The sequence below is a fragment of the Dama dama genome, chromosome 12 (assembly GCF_033118175.1).
Source record: "Dama dama isolate Ldn47 chromosome 12, ASM3311817v1, whole genome shotgun sequence".
Classification (NCBI taxonomy): Eukaryota; Metazoa; Chordata; class Mammalia; order Artiodactyla; family Cervidae; genus Dama; species Dama dama.
The window spans coordinates 58,925,975-58,951,389 of NC_083692.1; the positions used below are offsets into that span (position 1 = coordinate 58,925,975).

At 42.3% G+C, this 25,415-nt stretch overlaps 1 protein-coding gene across 1 annotated transcript in view; it reads left to right on the top strand.

The window, feature by feature from the left end:
- The first annotated feature begins 641 nt into the window (after positions 1 to 641).
- The window catches only part of CDKL1 (cyclin dependent kinase like 1), a 49,422-nt gene continuing 24,648 nt past the window's right edge, over positions 642 to 25,415 (top strand). Inside the window, exons 1-2 of the mRNA XM_061157402.1 lie at positions 642 to 753; positions 1,299 to 1,574. Of these exons, the coding sequence (XP_061013385.1) occupies positions 1,407 to 1,574 (168 nt within the window). The 5' untranslated portion in view covers positions 642 to 753; positions 1,299 to 1,406. The remainder of the gene's footprint in view (positions 754 to 1,298; positions 1,575 to 25,415) is intronic.

Below are 25,415 nucleotides of genomic sequence, written 5' to 3' on the forward strand. Positions count from 1 at the left end.
TATTTTGAGATTTCCCTCAGGTCCATTCATTTTCCATCACTGTGCTCAGACCAGAGCGAGTAGGAGCCAGTTGGGAGAAGGATGTAAATAAGGAATGTAAGACAAGGCAGGCTCTGCGAGCCTTCATCTCCCAAGTTATAAGCCCAGCTCTAGTGGAACCATCCTCCCCACCCCCGCCGCCCTGCAAGCTTGTGGGATGTAGACTGTTTCAGTCATCACACTGTCACCATTCTTCCACTTTTCCTTGATCCCTTTCTCTCACTCATTTATTCGTCACCAGCTGCTACAGCACTGACCAGGACAGACACAGAGGCTGCCCTCAAGGCGTTTACAGCCCCGCAATAGGAGGTCACAGTTATCACCCCGTGTGGTACAGGCTGCGAGGCAAGTGGGAGTGGGGAGTGGGGCGTGGGGCGTGGAGGGGGGCGGCTCCCAGCGCAGGCGTCTTTGCAGCAGACTGCCAGAGCTGCGTTTTCCACGACCTGCTGGAGTTGGCAATCTTGCAGGCCTCCTCTCCCGGGACAGAAGGCCACGCACAGCTCCTCTCGGGTCCCGAGAGCCGCCCACCCGGGCCTCTCGCCGCACCTAGGACGGCGGCCGGGTCCGGGAGGGACGCCTGTGGGCGCCGCGGCCCCGCCCTGACCAGCGCGGGCGGAGGCCGGTTCCCATAGGGATCGCTGGCCGACCGGCTGCGACAGAGCGGGGCCAGAGTCGGCGAGGCTGGAGCGAGGCCGGCGAGGCAGCCGCGGCGCCGTGAGTCCCGGGCGGGGAGGGAGGCCGCCACGTGGCGCCGCCTGAGGCTGCGGGGTGCCGGCCAGAGCGCGGGTGGGAAGCGGCGGCGGCGGCGGAGGGTCTCCCCCGGCCCCGCGCGGCGGCGGGACGGCGTTGCCCGGCTCCCTGCGGGGCTCCGGGCCCCACCTCGCGGGGCTCGCCCCTCCCGCCCCGCCGCGCCGCGCCGCCGCCCCCGCGGGGAGCCGGGAGGTGTCTTCTTGTCGAAGGGAAACGAGACCCGATATTAGAACCGGGGAAGCCCTTAACCTTCCAGGTCCTCCAACCAGCTCATGTGTCTTAGATCGGATGAACCTGACATTGAAAAGATAGTCTTACAACTCGGCTCGTTTTAGGATGACAGGTTACATTTTAACTTTCAGGGTATACAACAGAGGATTAAACCTGAGTTACCAAAGGCAGCTGACTCCAGGCTGTCGTCTTTGACCGAGTGGCCACGGCTGAGGGGCGAGGGTTTAAGGGACTGGGTCTATTCCTAATTGTGTAACAACTGCAGTCCTCTGTCTTAGGTCCTTGACAAAGACCCATCGTTGACTGGGGCTGTTCATGCCAATATTTACTAAGCGACATTTTCAAATTATGTGAAGATCCATTTTAAGAAGATTTATTCATCAGTGATGGAGAAGTATGAAAAAATTGGGAAAATTGGTGAAGGATCCTATGGAGTTGTTTTCAAATGCCGAAACAGGGACACAGGTCAGATTGTGGCCATCAAGAGGTTTCTGGAATCAGAAGATGACCCTGTCATAAAGAAAATCGCCCTTCGAGAAATCCGCATGCTCAAGGTAATTTCTTTAAGGTGAATTTTCAAGAACTAAAAAATAAATAAATAAAGTGAGTCATGTTATATGAAATAAATGCCTTGAGATGTGGTCACATCTTCCTTCATAGACTTTGGTCCTCGATGATACAGATGGGGTGTCACCAATTGTATAATGAATTAGAAAGTGGAGTCAGAGGTGTGGGGAAAGATGGTGTTCACTTTCAGACTTGATATTTTATTTTTCTTCCCGGTAGCTTCTTTCACATGTCACCTGTAGATCTGATTCCTCAAGAGTCATCAACTTTAACAGTATAGGAACTTTCCACAACTCCAGTCTGCTGGTGTGCATGATTTTTAAACTTCCAGGCTAGCGTCTGTTGATATTCTTAGTCTGTGAAGAGAATTAATCATTCACCTGTTTTCAAACTCCCAGGAAGCTGACAGGTTCTCATTACACCTTGCATTGATCTACTGCTGAGCTTTATAATGTCTTTGTCTTGTCTCTGGAAGAAGGATTTTTCTGTACGTGAAATGATTGCTTTAAAAATGTTCAGTAGTTAGCTCTTGGAGACCATGATACTTGGAGGGGGTGAGTGTTTATTACAAGCTGAAAGCATCTTTTTCCTGAAATGGAAATGAAGAAGGAAAGTATTTTTCCTTCATTTTTTTATTTCTGTGAAGGTGAACTCCAAATCCTGCCCTATGTAAAATGCGACCTACAGTGAACACAGTGAAGGTTAACTTTCAACAGATTAACTTTCTCTGTTGGGGCTGGTTTTAAACAGGACCTCTGTGTTCTGACAAGTGTAACTGACTATCCAACAAGGGACGAGCAGCCTCGTGGGGGCTGAGTGGAATATCTGGGGAGTCTCCTCTTATCTCTGCTTCTCCCTTTTCTCCAGGGCTCTCTAAATTCTTCTCCCCTCTGAATTAAGTGGGTGGGGTTATCTCTGGACCCCAAATAGGAAGTAGCAGGCTTCAGATAAATTAAAACGGGTGGATAACAGGAAAACTTTTTCTATTTAGGTCTAGGACATTTTTACCAGCAGAATGTTTTCAGTTTGAGAAGACACTTCTGAAGGCCCCGTGCAATGCTCCCTAGGCAGAGTGAGACAACAGTGTTTGCCCATCACCGTGGACTCCCTGCCCTCATGCCTCTCTATACTGGGAGAAAGTCTCACGGTTTCTCTGGGACCCATGGGCATTTTTCACTTTCTCAGGCTTTCCCTAGAGGAGAAGGTGATCACTGAATTTCAAAGGGGTTCATTTACTCCAAAGAAAAGCCCATCTGTTTCTAGTAGAGAGATACTCTTTTTCTGATTCTGAAGGTTACCCGCAGGTGCCTCTCTGAAGCCTCTCACTATTCTTTAACAATATGGTGTTTACAAGTTTAGTCTGAATTAATTCACTTTCTTCTGGATGGGGGCCCTCGCCTCGGGTCTTTGTGTCAACCACTTGGCATGTAATGCACCTCCAATAAATGTTATTGTTGAATTGAAAAAAAGATGTTAAAAAAATAAGCTCCTAGAAACTATAGGTTGGGACTTCCCTGGTAGTCCAGTGATTCAGGCTCTGTGCTTCCACTGCAGGAGTTGGGGGTTCGATTCCTGGCCTGGGAACTAAGGTCCCATATGCCCTATGGCACAACCAAAAAAGAAAGGGTAGGTGTTGCCAATAAATTAGGAAGTCAGATGTGTTTTCTTGAAAAACTGAATACTGATGTCCTCTGAAGGATAGATGTGTACGCAGGACCCTGATTTCAAGGCACGCAACACTCCATTCCCCAAAATCAAGGGCACAGCTGTAGACTCCTCTGGTCTCTATGAGGTGATGGGACTAGATTATCAGTAGAGCCTGTCCCTTCAAGCCCTAACTTGTCTGAATTCTTGATATTCCTAATACATAATGGGTGCTTAAATATTTGCTGAATAAATGAATTGGGGGTCTGTTAAATCAAGTCATATTTTCCCATATATTTATTCTGTAAATATCTATGGAGCTTCATTATACCTAAAATAATGTTTCCATTAAAGTGTACATCCTGTCTTACAGATGTTTAACTGGTGGGAGGTGAATTCTCCCTCAGCTGTCACTCCCAGTAGACTGGGTTCCTAATGGGCAGGGTCTGTGTCATTCACCTTGTGTTCCCATGCCTGGCATGAGCTCTCTAAATAAAGTGTTTGGAGGCCTGCTTGATCTAGATTTTGAAATGTTTAGGGATGCATGGAATGAAAGATAAGGTGTTCAGGGCAGACAGTCTCTGCTAGGGAGAAAAAAAAAAAGTGCATAGTGTAAAGCAGTACATGGAGGGAACACAGGTAATAACCCCAAAGTCTTAGCCAAGATTCCTGCTGGGTGCTAACAGGCCTGGGAGAAAAGAGAAGGAAAGGAAGCCAGTGTCCATTAAGAAGGGGTGCAAGGAACTTCCTGGAATACAGGTCTGGCCCTGGGGTAAGTGATGGTTTGCACATCCATGCACTTGAGTTCCAGGGTTTGGAACCTGCCTTGGGGACATGTTGTTGTCCATGAAAACAGGAAACTGGTGAGGTCTAGGCTTGTGTTTAGGGCCCCATCTGAGCTACATTCAAGGCATTGCCCCATTGCCCATGGAAGGGGAATACTAAACTGGGAACCAAGCATCGTTCTGTGAACTCAAGGGCTCACTGAGTGTGCATTCGTAGAGTTTTCCTTGCATACCCCTCACAGAGTTGAGGCTGTTAATGACCTTTACTAAGGTCAGAAACTAGGACGACTGAGGCTAGAGGTATCTTAGTGACCTTAGCGGATGAGATTGGTCAAGGGCCGAACCCCAGACTGCCCTTATTGTGATAAGGAAAGTAAAAAAAGCAGATTAAGACCATATATAGAAGGCTTCAAATGCCAGGCTGAAGAATTCGGCTTTCACCTGAAAAGAGGGAGACCAGCTAAGATTTTTTTAGTAGAAAGTTATCATTTGCAGACTTTTAAATTTCATGAATCAATAAACTTCAAAAAAAAATTTTTTTTTACAGATTGGGTGGTCAACATTTGAAGAAACTGTTTATCACCATTACTTCATAAACAAAAGGACATTTTAATATTTTTTAAAAACTAAGAAAGATATAACTTCAGGAAAAAGCAGTCTTCCTGAGAGAGTAGTTGACAACTAAGACAACATCTCTCTGTATATACATTTCTCTGGTGTGTGAGAGTATACAAGTGTAACAGTGTATGTGTGTATGAGAGAGAGAGAGATCATTGCCCCTATTTTTCCCATTTCACTATCCATTGATGAAAATGCAGACATCATTTGTTTTGTGCAGCCTAAATGTCACAAAAGTTAATACTATGTCTGAGAACAAAACTCCCTGGATCAAATGATGTCTTACTTTTAGGATTTATCTGATACAACAAAATTCTAATACTACAAAAGAAATGAATGGTCCCTTGGATTTTATATTATAGTAAAATTTGGCATGTATATATCCTCAGAGAATTACTTGTATGTTTTTAAAACCATTTATTTTAATGACTTAAAGCAACTCCTAATAATTGCTATTGGACTCTTTTAAAAATTACAGTTGTTTCCATTAAGCAGATAAGATCATGAGAGTGAACTGTCCAGCAGTCAATTGCTTAATTATTAAGGCAGCACATCGATAGTGTTTCCTGTTCTTGATGTGAAAGCATATATGAAGAAGTAACCATCCATTGGTAAATGGTTTTAAGGATGAAAATTATTATCAAGAAACCTATTTTGCTAATATTTTTAGAAAACATATTTTTCTGAACATTTGAAACACTTTTCAAATAGCGTTACTTCATGCCATTTGGGGAGAAAAAGTATGACATGTTTTTATGAGATAAATTCAGTATTTGTACTCATAAATTGCTTTCTAAATGTAATCCACTCTTCACCAAGAAGTCCTATTGCAGTCAACCCTTTAATATTTCCATTTTGAATCTTATTTTTTCCAGGTTACATAATTAGGCTTTTAGAAAAATAAACAATGGCTCCAGTTAAAATTAGTCAGCCCAGGGACTTCTCTGGTGGTTCAGTGATAAAGAATCCACCTTGCAATGCAGGGGATTGAGCGTTTATTGCCTGGTCGGGGAACTAAGATCTCACATGCTGAGGAGCTTGTAAGCCAGGGTGTCACAACTTAGAGAATCCATGCGCCTCATGGAAAGATCCCATATGACACAATGAAGGTCCGGTGTGCTGCAACTAAGACTTGATGCAGCCAAATAAATACATAAACTAAAGTAGTCAGCTCATACTCTAAAAACAACAGTGACAGAAATAAAATTATACTGCAGTACCTGAGCACAAAGCAACTATCCCACCCTTTCTCAAACTCACTTTCTGCTGTGGAAAAAAAAAGGAAGTCAATATTTTCAGTCAATGTTTTTTTGTTTGTTTATTTTTTAGTATTTATTTATTTATCTGGCTGCACTGGGTCTTAGCTGCAGCATGTGAGACCTTTTAGTTGCGGCATATGAACTCTTAGGTGTGGCATGTAGGATCTAGTTCCCTGACCAGGGATTGAACTCAGACCCCCTGCATTGGGAACATGGAGTCTTAGCCACTGGACAACCACGTAAGTCCCTCAGTCAGTGGTTCTGATGAGACACCTGTGTGTAAGACAGTTGACATGTGTTCATTTGGCATGAACACAGGAATTTCTACAGAACTCCTGCCATGTCCCGGGCACTGTCCTAGATGTCTGTGCTCACAAATGAGAGACTAACAGTAAACAAATATGTCACGTGGTAAAAAATGAAGCCGGGTAAGGGGGTAAGGTGAGGGCAGGGCTTGCTTTTTTATACAGAGTGGTTAGGGAAAGCCTTCCTGATGAATGACATTTGAAGACATTCCAGAGGAGATGGGAAGGGGTGACTCTTGCAGCTCTTCAGGGGGAAAACCTTCTAGGCAGGTGGAGGATAGGACAGAGGCCCCAAGGGGAGATCACGTGATGTGTTCTAGGTGTGTTCTGGTGTGTTGTAGAAGGAGCAAAGAGAAGAGTGTGTCTGAAACAGGGTAAGCGAGGACGAGAGTCATGGAAGACGATGTTACAGGGATGAGTGGATCAGACATGAGGGCCTTGTGGGCCATGGTAGGAACTGTGGATTTTACTTTGAGTGAAATGGGAGCCATCAGAGGGTTTTGAGCAGAGGGGAGCCCAGGCATGTCTTACATCCCGGCAGGGTTCCTCTAGCTGTTGGTTACTCCAGCTTCGTGAGCTGGAAGCTCTGTTAGCAGACTGCTCATGTGACCCAGGTGTGAGATGATGGGGTTTGGGTTAGAGAGGCAGCAGTGAAGGTGGTCAGATTCAAGATATATTCAGAGAGGAGAGCACATAGGAATCTGATTATTTGGTTGAGGAATCAAGAATGACTCCAGAGTTCTTCACTTGAGGACCTGGAAGAACAAAGATCATTTACTGATAGGGAGACCCAGGTGCGAATTTAGGGGAAAGAAAATCAAGAATTCTGTTTTGGAAATGTAATATTTGAGATGCAGACCCACTGTACAGTAGGTAATTAAATGCACAAGTCTGGCATTCAGGGAATAGTCTGGGGACCTTTCCACCACAGAGAGCAGAGAGACAAATACCAAAGATTGAGTCCTGGAGCTCCAACATCTGAAGGTCAATAAGCTGAGGAACCAGTGAAAGAGGTAAGAAGGGGTGCTCTTTGAGGCAGGAAAATTTGAGGTCAATGTCCTTATGAGCTGAGGGAAGGGATTTTCCTGGGGTTCAGTGGTTCGGACTCCATGCTTCCACTGTAGGGGGTCTGGTTTCAATCACTGGTCTAGGAACTAAGATCCCACAAGCTACATGGTGTGGCCAAAAAAAAAAAAAAAAAAAAGGCTGAAGGAAGCGAATGTTTCAAGAATGAGGAACATTTGTCAAAGGTCACCTTTTGTACAGACTTAGAATTTGCCATTGGCTTTGAAAATATGAGGGTCATTTGAGATCTTAACGAGAGCTGTTTGGGTAGAGAGGTAGGGATGAAAGCTTCATCAGGGAGGGTTCAAGAGAAGAGCAAAGTGAAGACAGTGATAGAGACAACTCTTATGAGAAGTTTTATTATAAAAGGAAACAGAAATGGGGCAGTATGTGCTTAGATGGATGTGGCATCAAGGGAGAGTTTTGAAGTTGTTGTTTGTAATATGAAAGAAATAAATATGCTAATGGAGGGAGAGAATTCCTGGAGCCATGACCTTGGCTCCAGTCAAGGTAACTCACCTTGAGTTACCAAACTGGACCATGACCAAAAACAGTTATTATAGCATAATAAAAGACCAATTCAGGGACCAGTTAGGAGATTAGGCCACCTTTTCTTTTATTTGGAATGTTGCTAGGTTCTTTCCCTACACTCTCCTTAATCTTTAGGTAACAGGACCCACAGCTTTTCTTCTACCAGGATGTATAGCAGCTGATTTGTGCTATGACCCATGAACCCTTCAGGAAAGAATTCAACTCCTTTTGCATAACTAGGGTTCAAACATAAAGATATTTTGGATAGGAGGTGTGATGGTCATGAGAGAGGTCAGGTTACAAAGCCAGGTTACAGAGAGAGACAACATTCCTGAAAGGAAATCATCTAAAATCAAGAAGGCTGGGACTTCCCTGGTGATCCAGTGGTTAAGAATCCATCTGCCAATGCAGGGTACAGGGGTTCAATCCCTGGTCTGGGAAGATCCCACGTGCTGTGGAGCAACTAAGCCTGTGCATCACAACTGCTGAGCCCATACACTGCAACTCCTGAAGCCCATGCGCCTAGAGCCTGTGCGCCTCAACGAGAGAGGCCACTGCAATGAGAAGTCTGTACACCACAATTGGAGAGTAGCCCTCGTTTGCCACAACTAGAGAAAACCCATGTGCAGCACCAAAAACCCAGTGCAGCCATAAATGAAAAAATAAAAATTTGAAATATCCAAGACTACAGATTAGTTTTGTTTTTTTTTTAAAGTCTGGCATCACGGACCTATGGTGGGAAGTGGTCAGTGTTTCTACATAAAGCAAGTGGCTGTACTTGAACCCAACCCAGCCCCTTGGGGAATATCTGTGTGTCCAGCAAGAAAAAAACTAGGTGGTTCGAAGCAAACATGAGCCAACTGGCCTAGAATCATTGGATTACTAAGGTCACGAGTTTCTATGTTGCAGAAGCTTCTCTCTGTGGAATGCAAATGGTAGAACTATTGGAAGTGGAATCAAACAATGCAGCCAGCAGCTATGAGGTGCTAGCAGATGGTACAGGGGCCTTCAAGTAGATCAGACCAACATCAGTCAAACGTTGTGACCACCCTCCTTCCCTGGTGGTTCACATGATATAAAGAGTCTACCTGCAATGCGGGAGACCTGGGTTCTATCCCTGGGTTGAGAAGATCCCCTGGAGGAGGGCATGGCAATACATTCCAGCACTCTTGCCTGGAGGATCCCCATGGACAGAGGAGCCTGATGGATTACAGTCCATTGCATTGCAAAGAGTCAGATGAGACGGAGTGACTAAGCGCAGCACAGCACACACACCCTCCTTCCAGAAGGTGAGAAAAGCTGGAGTGACAACGTGGCGAAGGAATCGTATTTCCATTTGGTGACCCAGTGGTCTTGGGTGAAACCCCAAGGATTATTACCTAAGGTGCCCAAATTACACTTACAACAACCCTAGGAGGCAGGCACTGCTATCTCGTTTTACTGAAGGGGATAGGATGGTCAATGACTTGCTGTGGCCTCCTGGTTATTGAACTGTCAGCCCCCACATCCATGCCCTGCTGCTCCCACACCTCAGAACCATCACATCACACCAAACCCTGTGCTGTTTCTGAAGCCTCCCAGTGACTGGTCCTCAGGATTTATCCTGCTCTTGCCTCCAGTGAGCCTTAGTTCGGAGACTCACGGCTTTCATGGAAACCTGGGGTTCTTACTGGAATATCAGTTCTTTCCAATTCTTGTTCTTTAACCCTATAGATTATTTTAGTGGGTACAAAGTTATGGCTTGCAACCCACGAAGCTGAGGATAAACATGGGGCTACATGTCCATTTAAAACTTTAAACACTACAGTAAAGGTCATTGATACTTTTAATGTATATTTTAATTAATTATTTATTTATTGCTGCATTGTGTCTTCATTGCTCTGTGGGCAACACTCTAGTTGCAGTGCACGAGCTTCTCACTGACATGGCTTCTCTTGTTTGGAGCGTGGGCTCTAGGGCACATGGGCCCAGTAGTTTCAGCTCCCCGGCTCTAGAGCACAGGCCCAGTGGTTGTGCGTGGGCTTAGCTGCCCTGTGGCATGTGGGATCTTCCTGGATCAGCGATTAAACCTTGTCTCCTGCATTGGGATTCTTTACCACTGAGCCACCAGGAAAGCCCAAGTTCATTCATTCTTTTTTTCCCTTAATATATATATTTAAATGAAGCATAGATGACTTACAATGTTTCAGGTGCACATCAAAGTGATTCAATTATACATATACACATATATTATTTTGAGATTATTTTTGTTATAATTTAATATTATATTATAATATTACATTATAATGTAATATTATAAGATATTGACTCTAGTTCCCTGTGCTATACAGTAAATCTTTGTTGCTTGTTTGCATATCAATTTTTTTAAAATTAGAAATCTATCTTTCTATTCATACTCAGTCAAACAGGTGGAATCAAAATGTCATAAATTTTTTAATTAGGCAAAAATCTGTAAGTTTTCTAAAATATATATATTATACATACTATTTTTATATATGTATACAAAAGCTTTTCTGTTATGCTTGATAAAGACTTGAGAAAGAACATCAAAAAAAAAGAAGAGATGGAGAAATTGGAAAACATAAACTAAATGAAATGGGAGCACTGAATATGAACTAGAAAAAATGAAACAAACTAGATAAAAGTAAAAGATCATCATTTAGTCCAGTTGTTTTTAAACACAGCTGCTCGTTAGAAACATATATGGAGCTTTGGAGAAATACCTGGGCATTTGTATTTTTCAAAAAATTCCAAGATAATTCTGATATGCATCTAGATTTTTAAAAGTTATTACAGGTCTTCCTATTAAATGATAGTTTTGGTGATAAAGGATTCAATTATTTTTCTGTTGACAAATCATGATACAATGGTATTAAGTAATAGTTACATAATCACAATGGTAGAAGATGTTTATCAGTTTTCACAATCAATAACCAGACAAAAAATAAAAGTTAATTACAATTGCAAGCCATAATACGAATATGATTAACCTAACAATATAAAATAATTACAAACAATTTGGGAAGTCAAGCAAAGTGATGTGCTAAATGGAAGTGCAGTTCATTCATTCTTAATGAGCAGTGTCACCCGCAAGAGGGTGAAAGTTGGTTCTTAAGAATTGGGGGTCCTAACTTTTTATTGTATAAAGCACATATACATACAGTACATATACAGATGTACAGTATATTTGTGGAGTTAAAATTTCATTGAGGGATGATTAAGAAAAGCTGTGTAAAAAGACTTCTTTGAATAACAAATAAGAAAAAAAAGGTCCATGGGGTACAGGAAGGTAAGAATGCTGACTATGTATTATGTGCCAGAAACATGCTCTCATTTGACTGTAATTAGACATGAAGAGTAACAACCTACCACATGTTCAGAGCATTCCATTTTTTCCTAGTCTCACTTTCAATAACTTCCAGTGAGGCTGTGGGCTGTGAGACTGCTTGGGAATAGGAGCCGCAGTTAGGAGCTTCAGTTTCAGATCCGGATTGAAGCTGTTGGGTAACCTCGGGCAAGCTCCAGGGCCTCCTGGAACCTGGCCCATCTTATCGCCATGATTTATGTCTCTGTTTGGCATTTCTCTGCTGACTCACTGCTGAGGGGAGCAGAGTGCTTTGGGGACAAACACCTCACAGCGGTCAGGCACCTTAAGGATGCAAGGGCAGGAAAGCAGAGGTTCAAAAAGAGCAGCAGCAAAGGACAGAGGAGGAGAAGGGAGCAATAGAGAAAGGAGAGAGAAAGGTACAGGTTGGCAGAAAGGTGGGCAACCCAGAGGAGAGCTGAAGGGGATAGGTAGCGCTTCACATGGTCTCTCCTGTGTTAAAACATCAGACCAGAAACACTGCTGGGCAAATTACCATCCTGATGACTGAAAATTGCTGTGGGGAGCAGGACGGTCTTGGTTCCCTGTTTTTCAGTATTTATTCAGTGCTTAATTCCATGTGCTCTTGTGCCAAGGCCCCATTCCCCAGAAGGCTGGCAGAGTGCCATGTGAATGCTCGCTAGCCTTAGAATCTAATCAGTGTTTGTAATTTCTAAAAGTGTTTGCTCCCGTAGTATTTGTTGAATTATTATTTGAATAATATTTCCCAACTCAATAAAAGTCTCCTTGCAAAATCCTGTGATATCTTTAAGAATTTAATCCTGCTGTTGCTAATCGGTGCCATTTCTAGGTCCATTTTCTTATCTTGCTTAATTGGCTTATCGAAATAGATTGTAACATATCTCTGTAAGTTGTTTTAACCATGTTCGGCATTCTTTGTTATGGCATTTGTTACCATTCTTTGTTATGGTAACATTCTTTGTTGTTATCTGAGTTTTACAAACTCAGGTGTCTGTGGGGACTCACACTGGTAATGTAAACCAGTGAAACAGGCTGAATGCAAGGCAAGATGGAGCAGTGGAGATTAGGGCAAACGGGAGACTGTCTTGTGAGAAGCAGGTGGCTGCATGCTAGTCTTTCTGAGACTTTTTCCTAAAGCCAGAGATCAAAATTTTGTGTAAAATCTTCTGGGTTCTCCCCCATAACTCTTTATTTTGAAAAAAATTATACACACATAAGTGGAAAGACTAATACAATGAATACTTCTATATCTTTAACAAGATTCATTAATCTAGCTAATTCTAATTGTTAGAATTCCACTTCATTTCTATCTCTATCTCACACACACACACACACACACACACACGCACTTTTTGGCTGATGCACACACATTTTTCCTAACTATGCAGCATGAATCTCCTAGAACAAAGAAATTTTTCTATGTACCACAGTATGATTTCCACATTCTAGAAATGTATCATTGATTCAGTACTATTATCTAATATATAGTTTGTGTTCAAGGTTTACATATTGTCTCAATAATATATATAATAATTTTTATGAGAATATGCATATATGCATGTATATTATATGTGTATTTTAGTACATGCTTAATAACTGAGCACACACTGCATTTAATTGTCATGTTTTTATAACCTCCTTTAATCTAAAACAGTATTCTTTTCTTAAATGAAGTATAATTGATTTACAATGTTGTGTTAATTACTGCTGTACACCAAAGTGATTCAGTTTTACATATGTATGTTTTACATATTCAGTTTTACATATATATATGTATATATATACATTCTTTTTTATATTCTTTTCCATTATGGTTTATCATAGGATGTTGAATATAGTTCTCTGTGCTATGCATTAGGACCTTGTGGTTTATCCATTCTGTATACGAAAACTTACATCTGCTCATCCCAATCTCCTGCTCCACTGCTCCCCCAATACCCTGCCCCTTGGTAACCACAAGTCTGTTCTCTATGTCTGTGATTCTGTTCCTGTTTCATAGATATGTTCACTTGTGTCATATTTTAGATTTCATGTATAAGTGATATCATATGGTATTTGTCTTTCTCTTTCTGACAATGTGATCATCTCTAAGTGCATCTGTGTTGGTGCAAATGGCATTATTTTATCCTTTTTTATAATTAGTATTCCATTGTATATATGTACCACATTTTCTTTATCCATTTGTCCATCAATGGATACACATTTAGGTTGTTTCCATGTCTTGGCTAGGCGTCCCTGGTGGCTCAGAGAGTAAAGAATCCGCCTGCAATGCAAGAGACCTGGGTTTGATTCCTGGGTCAGGAAGATCCCCTGGAGAAGGAAATGGCAACCCACTCCAGTATTCTTGCCTGGAGAATCCCATGGGCAGAGGAGCCTGGCAGGCTACAGTCCCTGCGGTCACAAAGAGTAGGACAGGACTGAACGACTAACACACACACACATCCTGGCTATTGTGGATAGTGTTGCTATGAACATAGGGGTGAAATATCTTTTTGAATGATGTTAGTAGTTTTGTCCAGGTATATGCCCGGAAGTGGGCTTGCTGGATCATATGGTAATTCTATTTTTAGTTTTCTGTGGGACCTCCATCCTGTTTTCCACAGTGGCTGCACCAACTTGCATCTCCACTAGCAGTGTAGGAGAGTTCCTTTTTCTCCACATATGCTTCAGCATTTATTATTTGTAGACTTTTCAGTGATGGCCATTCTGACTGGCATGAGGTGGTACCTAATTGTGGTTTTGATTTGCATTTCTCTGTAATTAGCAATGCTAAGCATCTTTTCACATTCTTGTTGGCCATCTGTATTTCTTCTTTGGCGAAATAGGTCTTCTGCCCATTTTTCTACTGGGTTGTTTGTTTTTCATTGTTTAGTTGTATGAGCTATTTGTCTGTTTTGGAAATTAATCCTTTGTTGGTCACATCATTTGCAATTATTTTCTCCCATTCTGTTGGTTGTCTTTTCATTTTGTTTTTGGTTTCCCTTGCTGTGCAAAAGCATGTACGTTTGATTAGGTCCCATTTGTTTGTTTTTGTTTTTATTTCCGTTGCTTTGGTCAGGGGGAAACACTGACCTAAGAAAACATTGGTACGATTTATGTCAGAGAATCTTTTGCCTGTGTTCTCTTCTAAGAGTTTTATGATGCCACATCTTATGTGTAAGTCTTTAAGCAAATTTTGAGTTTTGTGTATGGTGAGAGGATGTGTTCTAACTTCATTGCTTTACATGCAGCTATCCAACAGTTCTGTAACTTTTAAATTCTTTTTTCAATCTTTCATGGTATTGACATTTTGCAAGAGTCCTCCTCAGTTTTGCCAGATGTGCCTCAACACAAGTCTGACTGTTTCCACGTGATTTGATACAGGGTAAATGGTTTCAGCATGTTTAAAGCTGTGTCCATCACACTGTTTCTAATCAGGAAACACATGATATCATTTTGTCCTGTAACTGTGCTCTCAGCTTTAGTCTCTTGATTAAGATGGGTCTGTCATATTCCTCAACTGTAAGGAAACACTTTTCCCCTTTATAATTAGTAAGTAATCTTTGGGGTGATTCTTTGAAACAGTGTGACTGCCTTATTCCCTAAGAACTGTCACCCAAAGATCCTTACCTGAATCAATTACAGTAAGAGTTATTGTAAAATGGCAGTTTCCAACAATTCTTGCTATATTCATTAGTTATAATTTTTCTTTAAAAAAATGCTTTTTTCACCCACACTTCTACACCCCAATACACACAGGTTTTAGTGTCACTGTGGATTCTGGATTTTTAAAAAATTCAACATGTTATAAACCATCACTGTCATTCTTTTTGAGTCTCAAATTGTCACACATTTGGCTACTTGGGGCTCCTTGGAGCCTGCTCCTCGGTCTTACAGATGCCCATCATTCCTTGTATGTGTCTTTACTGTGTGGCACAAGGAAGTGTTCCAGGCTCACCTGCCCCACCTCTAGAATCAGCCATTTCTCCAAGGATTCCTCATATCTTTACGTGAGAGTGAAACCTGACTTTAAAGCATTGACTAACAATTAAAAAAATTTTTTTTAAATAGCATTCAGGCCAAAGAAAACACATCTTCAGACAGTATTTGGCCTATAGGCTCAGTTTGGAGCCTTCTGATTATACAGCTTTTATTGTTTGCAGATGTTCACACTGGAGACTGGCAGATCTGACCCCTCGAGGTTCATTGCTAATGTTTGTAGGTGTTGGGAGTTTGTAGAGACTGGTTGTCAGTAGCATGGTGGACAAAGGGGAGCTTTCCCTGCCCCACAATGATAGAAACCAAACAAACCCCCTATCATCCTCTCTCCCTATTTATTCAACAAGTGGAGACCTGTTTGATTTTATTTTTACAAGATAACATACTAAATGCAAATAGTAACAGACTCTTTTGTTTGTTTATTAGAAGATTTTTTTGGCTTAGCTCACAGGGTGTTTGTCTAGAAAGATTGTGTTCCTGCTGTGTAGTGAACTCCTAAGCGATAAAGCTGCCATGCTTGTACTTCAAGAACAAAAGAAGTAGACATCAACAGACTCCTTTACCTTTTAAAAATACCCAATATGCAAGTAGCTTAAGCACATGCCACCATCTCTCAGCACTCTAAATGCTTTTATACATACCCTGCCACACACCTCACTCTAGAAAATGTCATAGAGCAGGAGAAAGAGGCTGAATAAATGATTTTATAAAGCCCATTGATAAGAAATATAATTATACTATTGCTTTTTTGCCACTTGTTTTTTATTTCCAACCCCCCAAAAATAGTTTATAGGTGGACAACTGTATATATAGTTATCAAACATTCAAACCACACTAGAAAGTAGAACTTTTTGTATGGAATGAACATTTTTTTAATGGCCAGCCTTGTGTCTTTCACATTAAATTTTTTTTAATGTTTTAACTCACCTTTTTATTTGGCAGAATTGATGTTTTAGGCCACAAATTTGCTTTCAACAGGCATATTTCCACGCTAATCATTAATCTGCTTTATTACTTATTAACTTTAACCACACTGTGATAAAAATGCTTTGGAATAAAATTGCCTGATAGAAAATCTCTGAATTCCGTTTCCCTTTTTGTTAGAAGAGTGAAAGGTGAATTTTCAAAACAAATTATGCTATCAACTGTATATAAAAACCTAACAAATAATTTGTTTTATAACTATCAGTACATTGAAAGTGAAAGTTGCTCAGTCATGTCTGACTCTTTGTGACCCCCATGGACTGTATAGTCCATGGAATTCTCCAGGCCAGAATACTGGATTGGGTAGCCTTTCCCTTCCCCAGGGGATCTTCCCAACCCAGGAGTTGAACCTAGGTCTCCTGCATTGCAGGTGGATTCTTTACCAGCTGAACCATAAGGGAAGCCCAAGAATACTGGAGTGGGGAGCCTCTCCCTTCCCCAGTGGATCTTCCCAACCCAGGAATTGAACCAGGGTCTCCTGCATTGCAGGTGGATTCTTTACCAACTGAGCTACTGTGTCATGGCTGTGTCATGGTTCATTCTCGTTTTGATCATGTTGGTACTACTGCTTCTTTCCTAGTACTTTTCAAAAACTTCATTAACCAATAAAACAAACTGAGCATCTGTTGTGCACATCCTTAGCCTGCCTGTGACAGGTCTTGAGAGGAATGCAGGAGAGATCTCAGCCCAGGTCTCTGGCCAGAGGACCAGCCTGGCACATTCTGTCCCGTCCATGCTGTCTACAGCAGACCTAATGTAAAGTAACTTCACCTCCCCACCTGTGAATCCAGCTTTTTCAGTTCTCCCTCCTCTTTCATTTGTCACACACTTTCCTTCTCTGAAGTGTTAGCCACTCAGTTGTGTCCGACTCTTTGTGACCCCATGGACTGTAACCCGCCAAGCTTCTCAGTCCATGGAATTCTCCAGGCAAGATTACGGGAGTGGGTTGCTGTGCCCTTCGCCAGGATATCTTCCAGGCCCAGGGGTTGAACCCAGGTCTCCTGCATTGAAGGCAAATTCTTTACTGCCTGAGCCACTGGGGTCCCTTCTCTAGCCATCCCCAAAGCTAAGGTGTTAGCCAGGGTATCTACCATGTGTTTCTGGGCATTTAAAGGAATTGTGGGATCGAGGCAGCTTTCCTTTACCAAAAGTGTTAAAGAATAATTCCTCAACAGCACTGTGAGGGGTGTGGAATATTTCCTCTAGGTCAGAGATGGTGATAATAATTAAATAGCTTTTAAAATCATGAAAATAGCTCCCCTTACCACAAAGCTGATGTATTAACTAACTAGCTCTCTGAAACTAACTTCAAAATATTTATCTTGGTTTTACAATATAGTGAAGAGACTTATGCAAATCTTTTAAAACTATTTTTTATGGTAAAGTAAGTATCATGCTTACATAAGTAAGTATGCTTATGTAAGAAAACAAAATGGAAGGTACAGAAGAATGTGCAGTGGAAAGGAAATCTGCCTCATCCCCCACTCTCCATTCTCATCCCCTGAACAATGGCGGTCTCTCCAGAGGATGCCTGTGCTTATGCAAGGACATGTGTTTCCCTCTAAAATACAGACACAAATGCCATTGTATATGTATATACTATCCAATAATTTCTTTTTTACACTTAACACAGTTGACCCTTGAACAACATGGGTTGGAACTGCATGTACCATGTGTAAGTTTGTATTCATTTACATGTGAATTTTTTCAATAAAGATGTTAGAAAAAATTTTGGAGATTTGTACCAGTTGAAGAAACTCGCAGATGACCTGTGTAACCTAGAAATATAAAAAACAATTATGGAAAAGTTACATGTGTCATGAATGTATAAAATATACATAAATATTAGTCTATCCTTACATAAGCATAATAAAGTGGGTGACATTTAATATAAAATTATGTGTTAGTTCTCACAGCTTTATAACTTTGCTTTCAAAAGATCATGTTATATACAGTATATCTCTCTCCCTCTCTTATAAAGGGAGAAACTGAATATCAGTCTATCATCTCAGGTAAGTGATTTAAAAAATATAACAATATTTCCAATACTGTGTTATGAATATGACTATAATACTGTATGCGATAAAAATTTTATAATGGTTCATTCATTAGTATATCGGCTAGACTACTTTAAAAAAATTCTATCAATTTCACTAGGCTACTATAAAGTGGGGCTTCCCAGGTGGTAAAGAATCTATCTGCCAATGCAGGAGATGTCGTTTTGATCCCTGGGTCAGGAAGATCCCCTGGAGAAGGAAACGGCAACTGCAGTATTCTTGCCTGGGAAATCCCATGGACAGAAGATCCTGGCAGGCTAAAGTCCTTGGGGTCACACAGAGTCAGACACTACTGGGTGACTGAGCACCACCACAACCTTTCTGGGTCTCAAGCCCTGGAGAGTATTATCATATGCTGACCTGGGAATCCTTGGGATGTACCCAGGATTAATTATTATAAAAGAGGGGGACATCACTTTTCTCCATTCTGGGTGAATATTAACTGATAAAAAATTCCTGCAACAGGATCTATGTATCTGTGACTAAGAGTCAAGTTCAAAAATTGCAAAGGCTTGTGAAAAACATTTTACCGAGACAGCTCTCACTTTCTAAATTTTAATCCTTGTTCTTTTGTTATTTACCACAAATTTGTGGGAAAAGAAGAATGTTTTTGGAAGGAAAATGGGATACGATCATTGAAAAAATAGTCTGTTTCTTTTCTCTAAAGCACAGACAGGATAAATATCCCCCCATCCTCCCCACAAAGAACAGAGACCAGAGACTTTTTGGCACTGAGGGATAGAAGAGACTACAGATGTAGTGGTCCGTATACCGATCAATCCAGAACGTATGAGCGCTGAGGAGTCCATAAGGCAGAGGTTCCAAACCCAGTATCTGCAGGGGCCAGGCAGGTAGGGAAGAAATGATTTGCTTTCATAAACAAATCTTTTATTTGCCTTAAAATATGCAGTTATTTCTATCGCTTATACATTTTTCCACTTTTGATAGAAACGGGCATATTAAATATCTCACTTTTAAGAAAATTAATAGTGAAAGAGTGATGTTAAAGGTCCTTCATGTCAGGGAGTGGTAGGGACTCTGATAAACTTAGGTATCCTGGGCTTGTCTAACATGGACAGCTGCTTCTCGGCCCCAGCCCACTGATGCCAGAGACTGCAGGCTCAGCATACATCACCAGCATTTTCAAGAGAATCTTGGTAACCAAGGCTTTAAAGTAACATTTCCTGATCTGAAATGTTGGCAACTAGGTCAAAAATCCTTCAGAATGCTAAGGCCAAACATTTGACCTTAGAAGGTATAGAAAAGCCTGAGCTTATGACGAGGGCTCAGGTTAAATCTGGCGGATAAAACACAGTTCTTTTTTAAGGTCAGAGAAAAACACTTCACTTTGCAGCATAATAGGAATATTTCAACATGCAGAGAAAATTAAAAAAAAAGAAAGACCAAAATATAATAGCAGCAGCAAAGGCAGAAACTTTTATATAAGAGAAACTAAATCTGAGTGTGAGCCAACCCAGGCTTCTAGATATAGAATAACTGAAGGATGGTGACTGACGTGGAAAGAAGCACTGAGATCCTCAGGATTGGGCCAGCACGAATCAGGAGTGAGGCCAGGCCTGGGGCTTTGGCTTCACATACTCATAAACAGGAAGGAATTTTAATTAGAAGAGCCCTGAACTACATCTTCATAGTATGTATGGTAATTTAGTCTATTCCATTAAGACTTCTTGTATAATGAACACGTTGAGTAAATCTCTGACAGTCCATCCAGATTGCTGCTTGATTCTTCTCATCTCATTCCTCCCAATGCCCCTAAAAGAGCCCATTCAGCTTTGAGGTAGAAACATCCAGACTTTCGTCAATGCAAACATTCACAATATTGGAGCTCTGGTCAAGACCTCTAGGCAACCAACTGCAAACTGGATTCGGGACCACAGGTGTCCCTCTGAGTTCCGCCCCTAGGGTCAGGGGAGTCAATGGCGAAAGGAGAGAGGTGGTTTGGGGATGCTAAATTCACGACATCTGGCTCTTGGTCTCACTGCTGCTTCCAGTGAAGTCACACAAACCCCTTCTCCCCAACTTGACTTTTCAGCAGCAGCATCTTCGTGGATTAAGTGTACTCTTATAACAGTATCTCCATCGTGTTATGTTCTGCTGTTTTCTCTCTTCTCTTGGGGCACCATCTTCCCTTTCTCCTTCTCTACTTCCTCCTCATCTACCACTTATCTGGCTGCTGGGCTCCTTGGGCCTCTCTCTTCTCACTCATTCTTCTGGGCATCACTTCTCACCATGGCTTTGCTTACACTCACACTGATGCCCCAGCTTTTATCTTCAGCTCAAACTCCAGCCAACCTGACACCTCTACTTTGGTATCTCAGAGTCCCTATCAGCCCAGTGTGCCAAAGCAGTAGTTCCTTCCCTTCAAAACCTGCTTTTTCTCTCGGTCATGGCACCACCATCCACCCCATTACACAAACCTTTGATCATCACTCTCTCCTCCATCCCTCAGCTCCAGCCCATCACCACATCCTGATTATTCTAATAATAGTCTGTCTCCAAATAGTGCCTTTCTCCCCATCTCCCCTGCCTCTTCTCTGGTTCAAGCTTTTAGGCTCCTTACCAGGCTCCTCTAGTCATATTGCCTCCTCTGAGCCATTCTGTATCCTGCCACCATAGCGAGCTTTAAGACACCCAGATGATGGGATTTCTGGTGGCTTGGTGGTAAAGAATCTGCCTGTCAATGCAGGAGACATGGGTTCAAACCCTGATCTGGGAAGATCCTGCATACCACAGAGCAACTAAGTTCGTGCACCACAATTATTGAGCCTGTGCCCTAGAGCCTGGGAACAGCAACTGCTGATACCCCTGTACCCCAAAGCTCTTGTTTTGCAACAAGAGAAGCCACTGCAATGAGAAGCCTGCACACAGCAACTGGAGAGTAGCCCCTGCTCAATGCAACTAGAGAAAAGCCCACATAGCAACAAAGACCCAAATGGTATACATATCATATCTTGTTAAAATTCCTTCCAGTAGCTTCTCATTGCATTTAGGGTGAAGCGTAAATTTCTTAGCATGTCCTGCAATGGCCCGGAGAACCTGCCTTCTGCCTGTCTCTCTGGTATCGGTTCCATGTGTTTGACATTCAGACCACACCGCCTTACAGTTCCTTAGGTGGCGTAAGTTCCCTTCTAGCTCAGAGTCAATCCTCTGCCTGGAAAGCCACCATCCCTCTACCACCACCACCCCTGCCCTTGGTCTGGTCAGACCTTTCTCACCCTCTGGGACTCCAGTTCAGAGTCACTTCCTAAGAACAGTTTCTCTAAGGCAGCCTAGATTCTTGTACATGGAGGGCTCTGTGGCACTTCTCTGCTTAATGCTTGAGCCCTTTGTCCCCTTCGCCAGTGTTTCCCTAGTGCCTGAGGCTGAACAGACACTCTGGAGACCTTTGCTGAATAAATGAACATCGCCATGACAGGAGCTGTCTCCCAGATATTTGCTGCTCTAGCATGTTTTCAGGTCAACCCAGAATCCTGGCAACCTAGAGAGAGTTAGTAATTTTTTAAAAAATATTTACAAAAAAAATTTACAATTTAAGATTTGTGAGTCCTAATTAAGATTTAGTTTTAGTGATTGACTTCTCTAAATGAAGAATTTTCTGAAAATAGGTTGAGAAATAAGTTATTGGCTATTTACAGCTATGTACAGATTATCTTACAACAGAAAATAGGAAAGACGAGTGGTTTAAATATCATGTGACACCTTCCTGTGTTGATGGAGGCATTGTAAGCCATCTTGGGAAGTAATTTAGTAATCTACATCACAGACCTTAAATATCCATTAATGCCTCAATGGTATGGTAAAAAGTACTCTCACACTCCTGGCAGAGGTATAAGCGTGTTTGATCCTTTTGGAAAGCAACGTGGCCATGTCTATTTAGAGCCTTATGTTGTATTCCTGGGGTTCTAAATAGTGTACAACTAACTTCTTAAATGGCCACCTTCCTCAGGAACCACTGTACCATTCCCTGGACCACTCAACACCCTCGAGCCGGGTACCCTTCCCTGGCTTTCTGTAACACTTACCACGTCTGTAATTACTTGTTCAACATCTGTCTCCCCTTCTAGTTTCTAAGCTTCATGAGAGTAGGTTTGGTTCTTGCTTTATTATCTCTGTATCTTCAGGACTCTCAGAGTGCCTTATGCACATTAAGATAGATAAATACTTGTTGAATAAAATGAATTGAGAAAGTCAGCCTAAAAAGAAATAGATTGAACCCCCAATAACAATATTAACAGGACTTCCTTGGAGGCACATTGGATAAGAATCCACCTGCCAATGCAGGGGACATAGTTTCGATCCCTGGTCCGGGAAGATCCCATATCCTGGAGGAGCACCTAAGCCCATGTGTCACAACTACTGAGCTTGTGGGTGCTGCATCTACTGAAGCCCGTGAGTCTAGAGCCTGTGCTGTGCAACGAGAGAAGCCCCTGCAATGAGAGGCTGAGCACCCCAATGAAGAGAAGCCCCCCTCTCCGCAACTAGAGAAAGCCTATGTGCGACAACGACGATCCAGCACAACCAAAAATAAAAAAATAATAAAATAAAAAATTATTAAAACACATTAACAGTTAAACTTTCTGGAGAGGATGATGTGGCCTGACACTACTGCAAATGCTTTGTCACAGCAGCCCTTGAGCTTCCTCCTCTCACAAATGGTAAACCTAAAGACATTAACTAACACGTCCAAATGAAAGTCACCCAGTCGTGTCTGACTCTTTGCGACCCCGTGGACTAAATAGTCCATGGAATTCTCCAGGCCAGAATACTGGAGTGGGATGCCGTTCTCTTCTCCAGGGGATCTTCCCAACCCAGGGATCGAACCCAGGTCTCCCACATTGCAGGTGGATTCTTTAACAGCTGAGCCGCCAGGGAAGCCCAAGTTAAGGTCAATCAGCTAGTAGATTGTTTATCAAAACATTATTTATAAGGCTCAAAAATTGGAGAGAATCTATATGTCATTAGAATAGCTTACAGTGTAGTTATTAGAATCTTTTCAAAAGTTGTGCAGTAACAGGAGGATGGGTGTAACGTAGCATGTAGTCCATGCAGTTCAGTGGGTCCTGCTGTGACAGTGCTTTCTACCTGCTAGATGGCACCCGCGGTTCCAGAGTTATACTCTTTTAGTTCGTACAGGTGTGTGGAGCAGGGCAAAGGGGGCTGGACAGAAAAAAACTCATCTGGAAGATGGGAAACAACTGGGTGAGCAGGTCCTGAAGCGAGAGCGAGGCAGTGAGAGAAGTCAGTGAGTCTGGGGGAAGTTGTAAGAGATGAGGCTGCAGAGGTGAGTAAAGGTCAAGTGGAGAGGATCTTTGGGTTTTATCCTGAGGCAACAGTGCCCCTGGCAATTTCTGCACGTAAGAATGTGACAAGTTGCAGGTGCCAGCCTTGGCATCTGAGAAGCTCCAGTATTTGTTTCAGTAGAATTGAGGGCTATATATGGAAGATGGAAAATTAAAAGAATCTAAGATTTGAGGTCTGGGCCTACAGACCATTATTTTTCGGAATTTATAAGAAAATGTCTGCTTTCCCCTAATTGCCTGCTGTCTAAACTGCCTCCCCCCCACTTTAAACTTGGTTGATTGTTTTCTGTTTAAGACATTTGAGCCAATGCACTTCTTTGGTTGAAACAGTAGTCAGTTCTGTCCTCTTAGTGCAGAACTAACTGTTCTGTTAGTTCAGGCTAAATGTTTCCAGATGTGTATGTGTTAGTCGTTCAGTCATGTCCAACTCTTTGCAATCCCATGGACTGTAGCCTACCAGGCTCTTCTGTCCATGGAATTCTCCAGGCAAGATTACTTGAGTGAGTAGCCATTCCCTTCTCCAGGGGATCTTCCTGACCCGGGGATCAAACCCAGGTCTCCCACATTGCAGGCAGATTCTTTACCATCTGAGCCACCAGGGAAATCCCTAAGTTTCCAGATAAGGGAATATAAGTGTGGGGCTTTATAGCTTGGAATGCTTTCTGTTCTAAGGCCCAAATGTGGCTAATGCACTTTAAGAATGTCTTCGCTGTTTTATTTTGCTTCATCACATGTATTGTCTGGAGCAGGAAGTTCACATCTTGAAGACAGAGGTGTTAGACAAAAGAAATGAGAAAATAATTGTCTTTTTTGGTATTTTCCTTGCTGGGTTCTTCTTTTCTCATTGTCCATACAAATATACGATAGTGTGCAGTTCAAGAACTTCAGTTTTTCTCCTTCTGCCTTTTATCATGTCTGAAATATCTGTTAGCCTATGATTAATACCTCTGTCTATGTATTAAATCACCTGGACAATTTTGGGAAAAAAATAGATGGCTGGCCCTTGCCTAAGACCAATTCAGGATCTCTGGGAGTGGGGCCCAGGCATCCCTGGTTTTCAAAAGTTCCCCTGGTAGTTCTACTACAGAGTTTGCTCCTGTTGCTGCTGCTAAGTCACTTCAGTTCTGTCCGACTCTGTGCGACCGCGTAGAGGGCAGCCCACCAGGCTCCCCCATCCCTGGGATTCTCCAGGCAAGAACACTGGAGTGGGTTGCCATTTCCTTCTCCAGTGCAAGAAAGTAAAAAGTGAAAATGAAGTCGCTGAGTTGTGTCCGACTCGTAGCGACCCCATGGACTGCAATCTACCAGGCTCCTCTATCCATGGGATTTTCCAGGCAAGAGTACTGGAGTTGGGTGCCATTGCCTTCACCTCAGAGTTATCTAGTGCTGTATTAACAGAGCTCCCCAAAACTCAGGAGCTTAAAGAAGCTACTGATTTCTTATTTCTCACAACTGTGGCTTGGCTGACTGCTCCTTTGGCTGGTCTTGCCTGAGCTGGCTCATGTAGCTGAATTAAGTGGGGGTGGTCAGCAGGAGCTGAGCTCGGCTGGGACACCTGGGCCCTGCTCTCCTCGTGATACTGGGTTGGCCAAAAAGATCATTCAGGTTTTTATAACGTCTTATGGGAAATCTGAACAAACTTTTTGCTAGTTTTTTATTTTTTCTGGGCTGACTCTGGGTGGGTCTCATGATTTGCTGTGACCAGTAGAATGAGGCAGAAGTTGTATCACCTGATTTCTGAGACTGGAGCCTTAAGAAGCTTTTCAGCCTCCTCTTTTGTTCTCTTAGATCACTGCCTGGAGGCCTTCAAGCCCTGAAGAACGTTAACCATTTTTGCTGTCTTCACAGTAGTTAGTTTGCTTAGTTGTAGGTATTTCCAGTCAGATTATAGACAGAAGGGGCCAGAATGCTAAGTACAAGATTTATCTCTGCCAA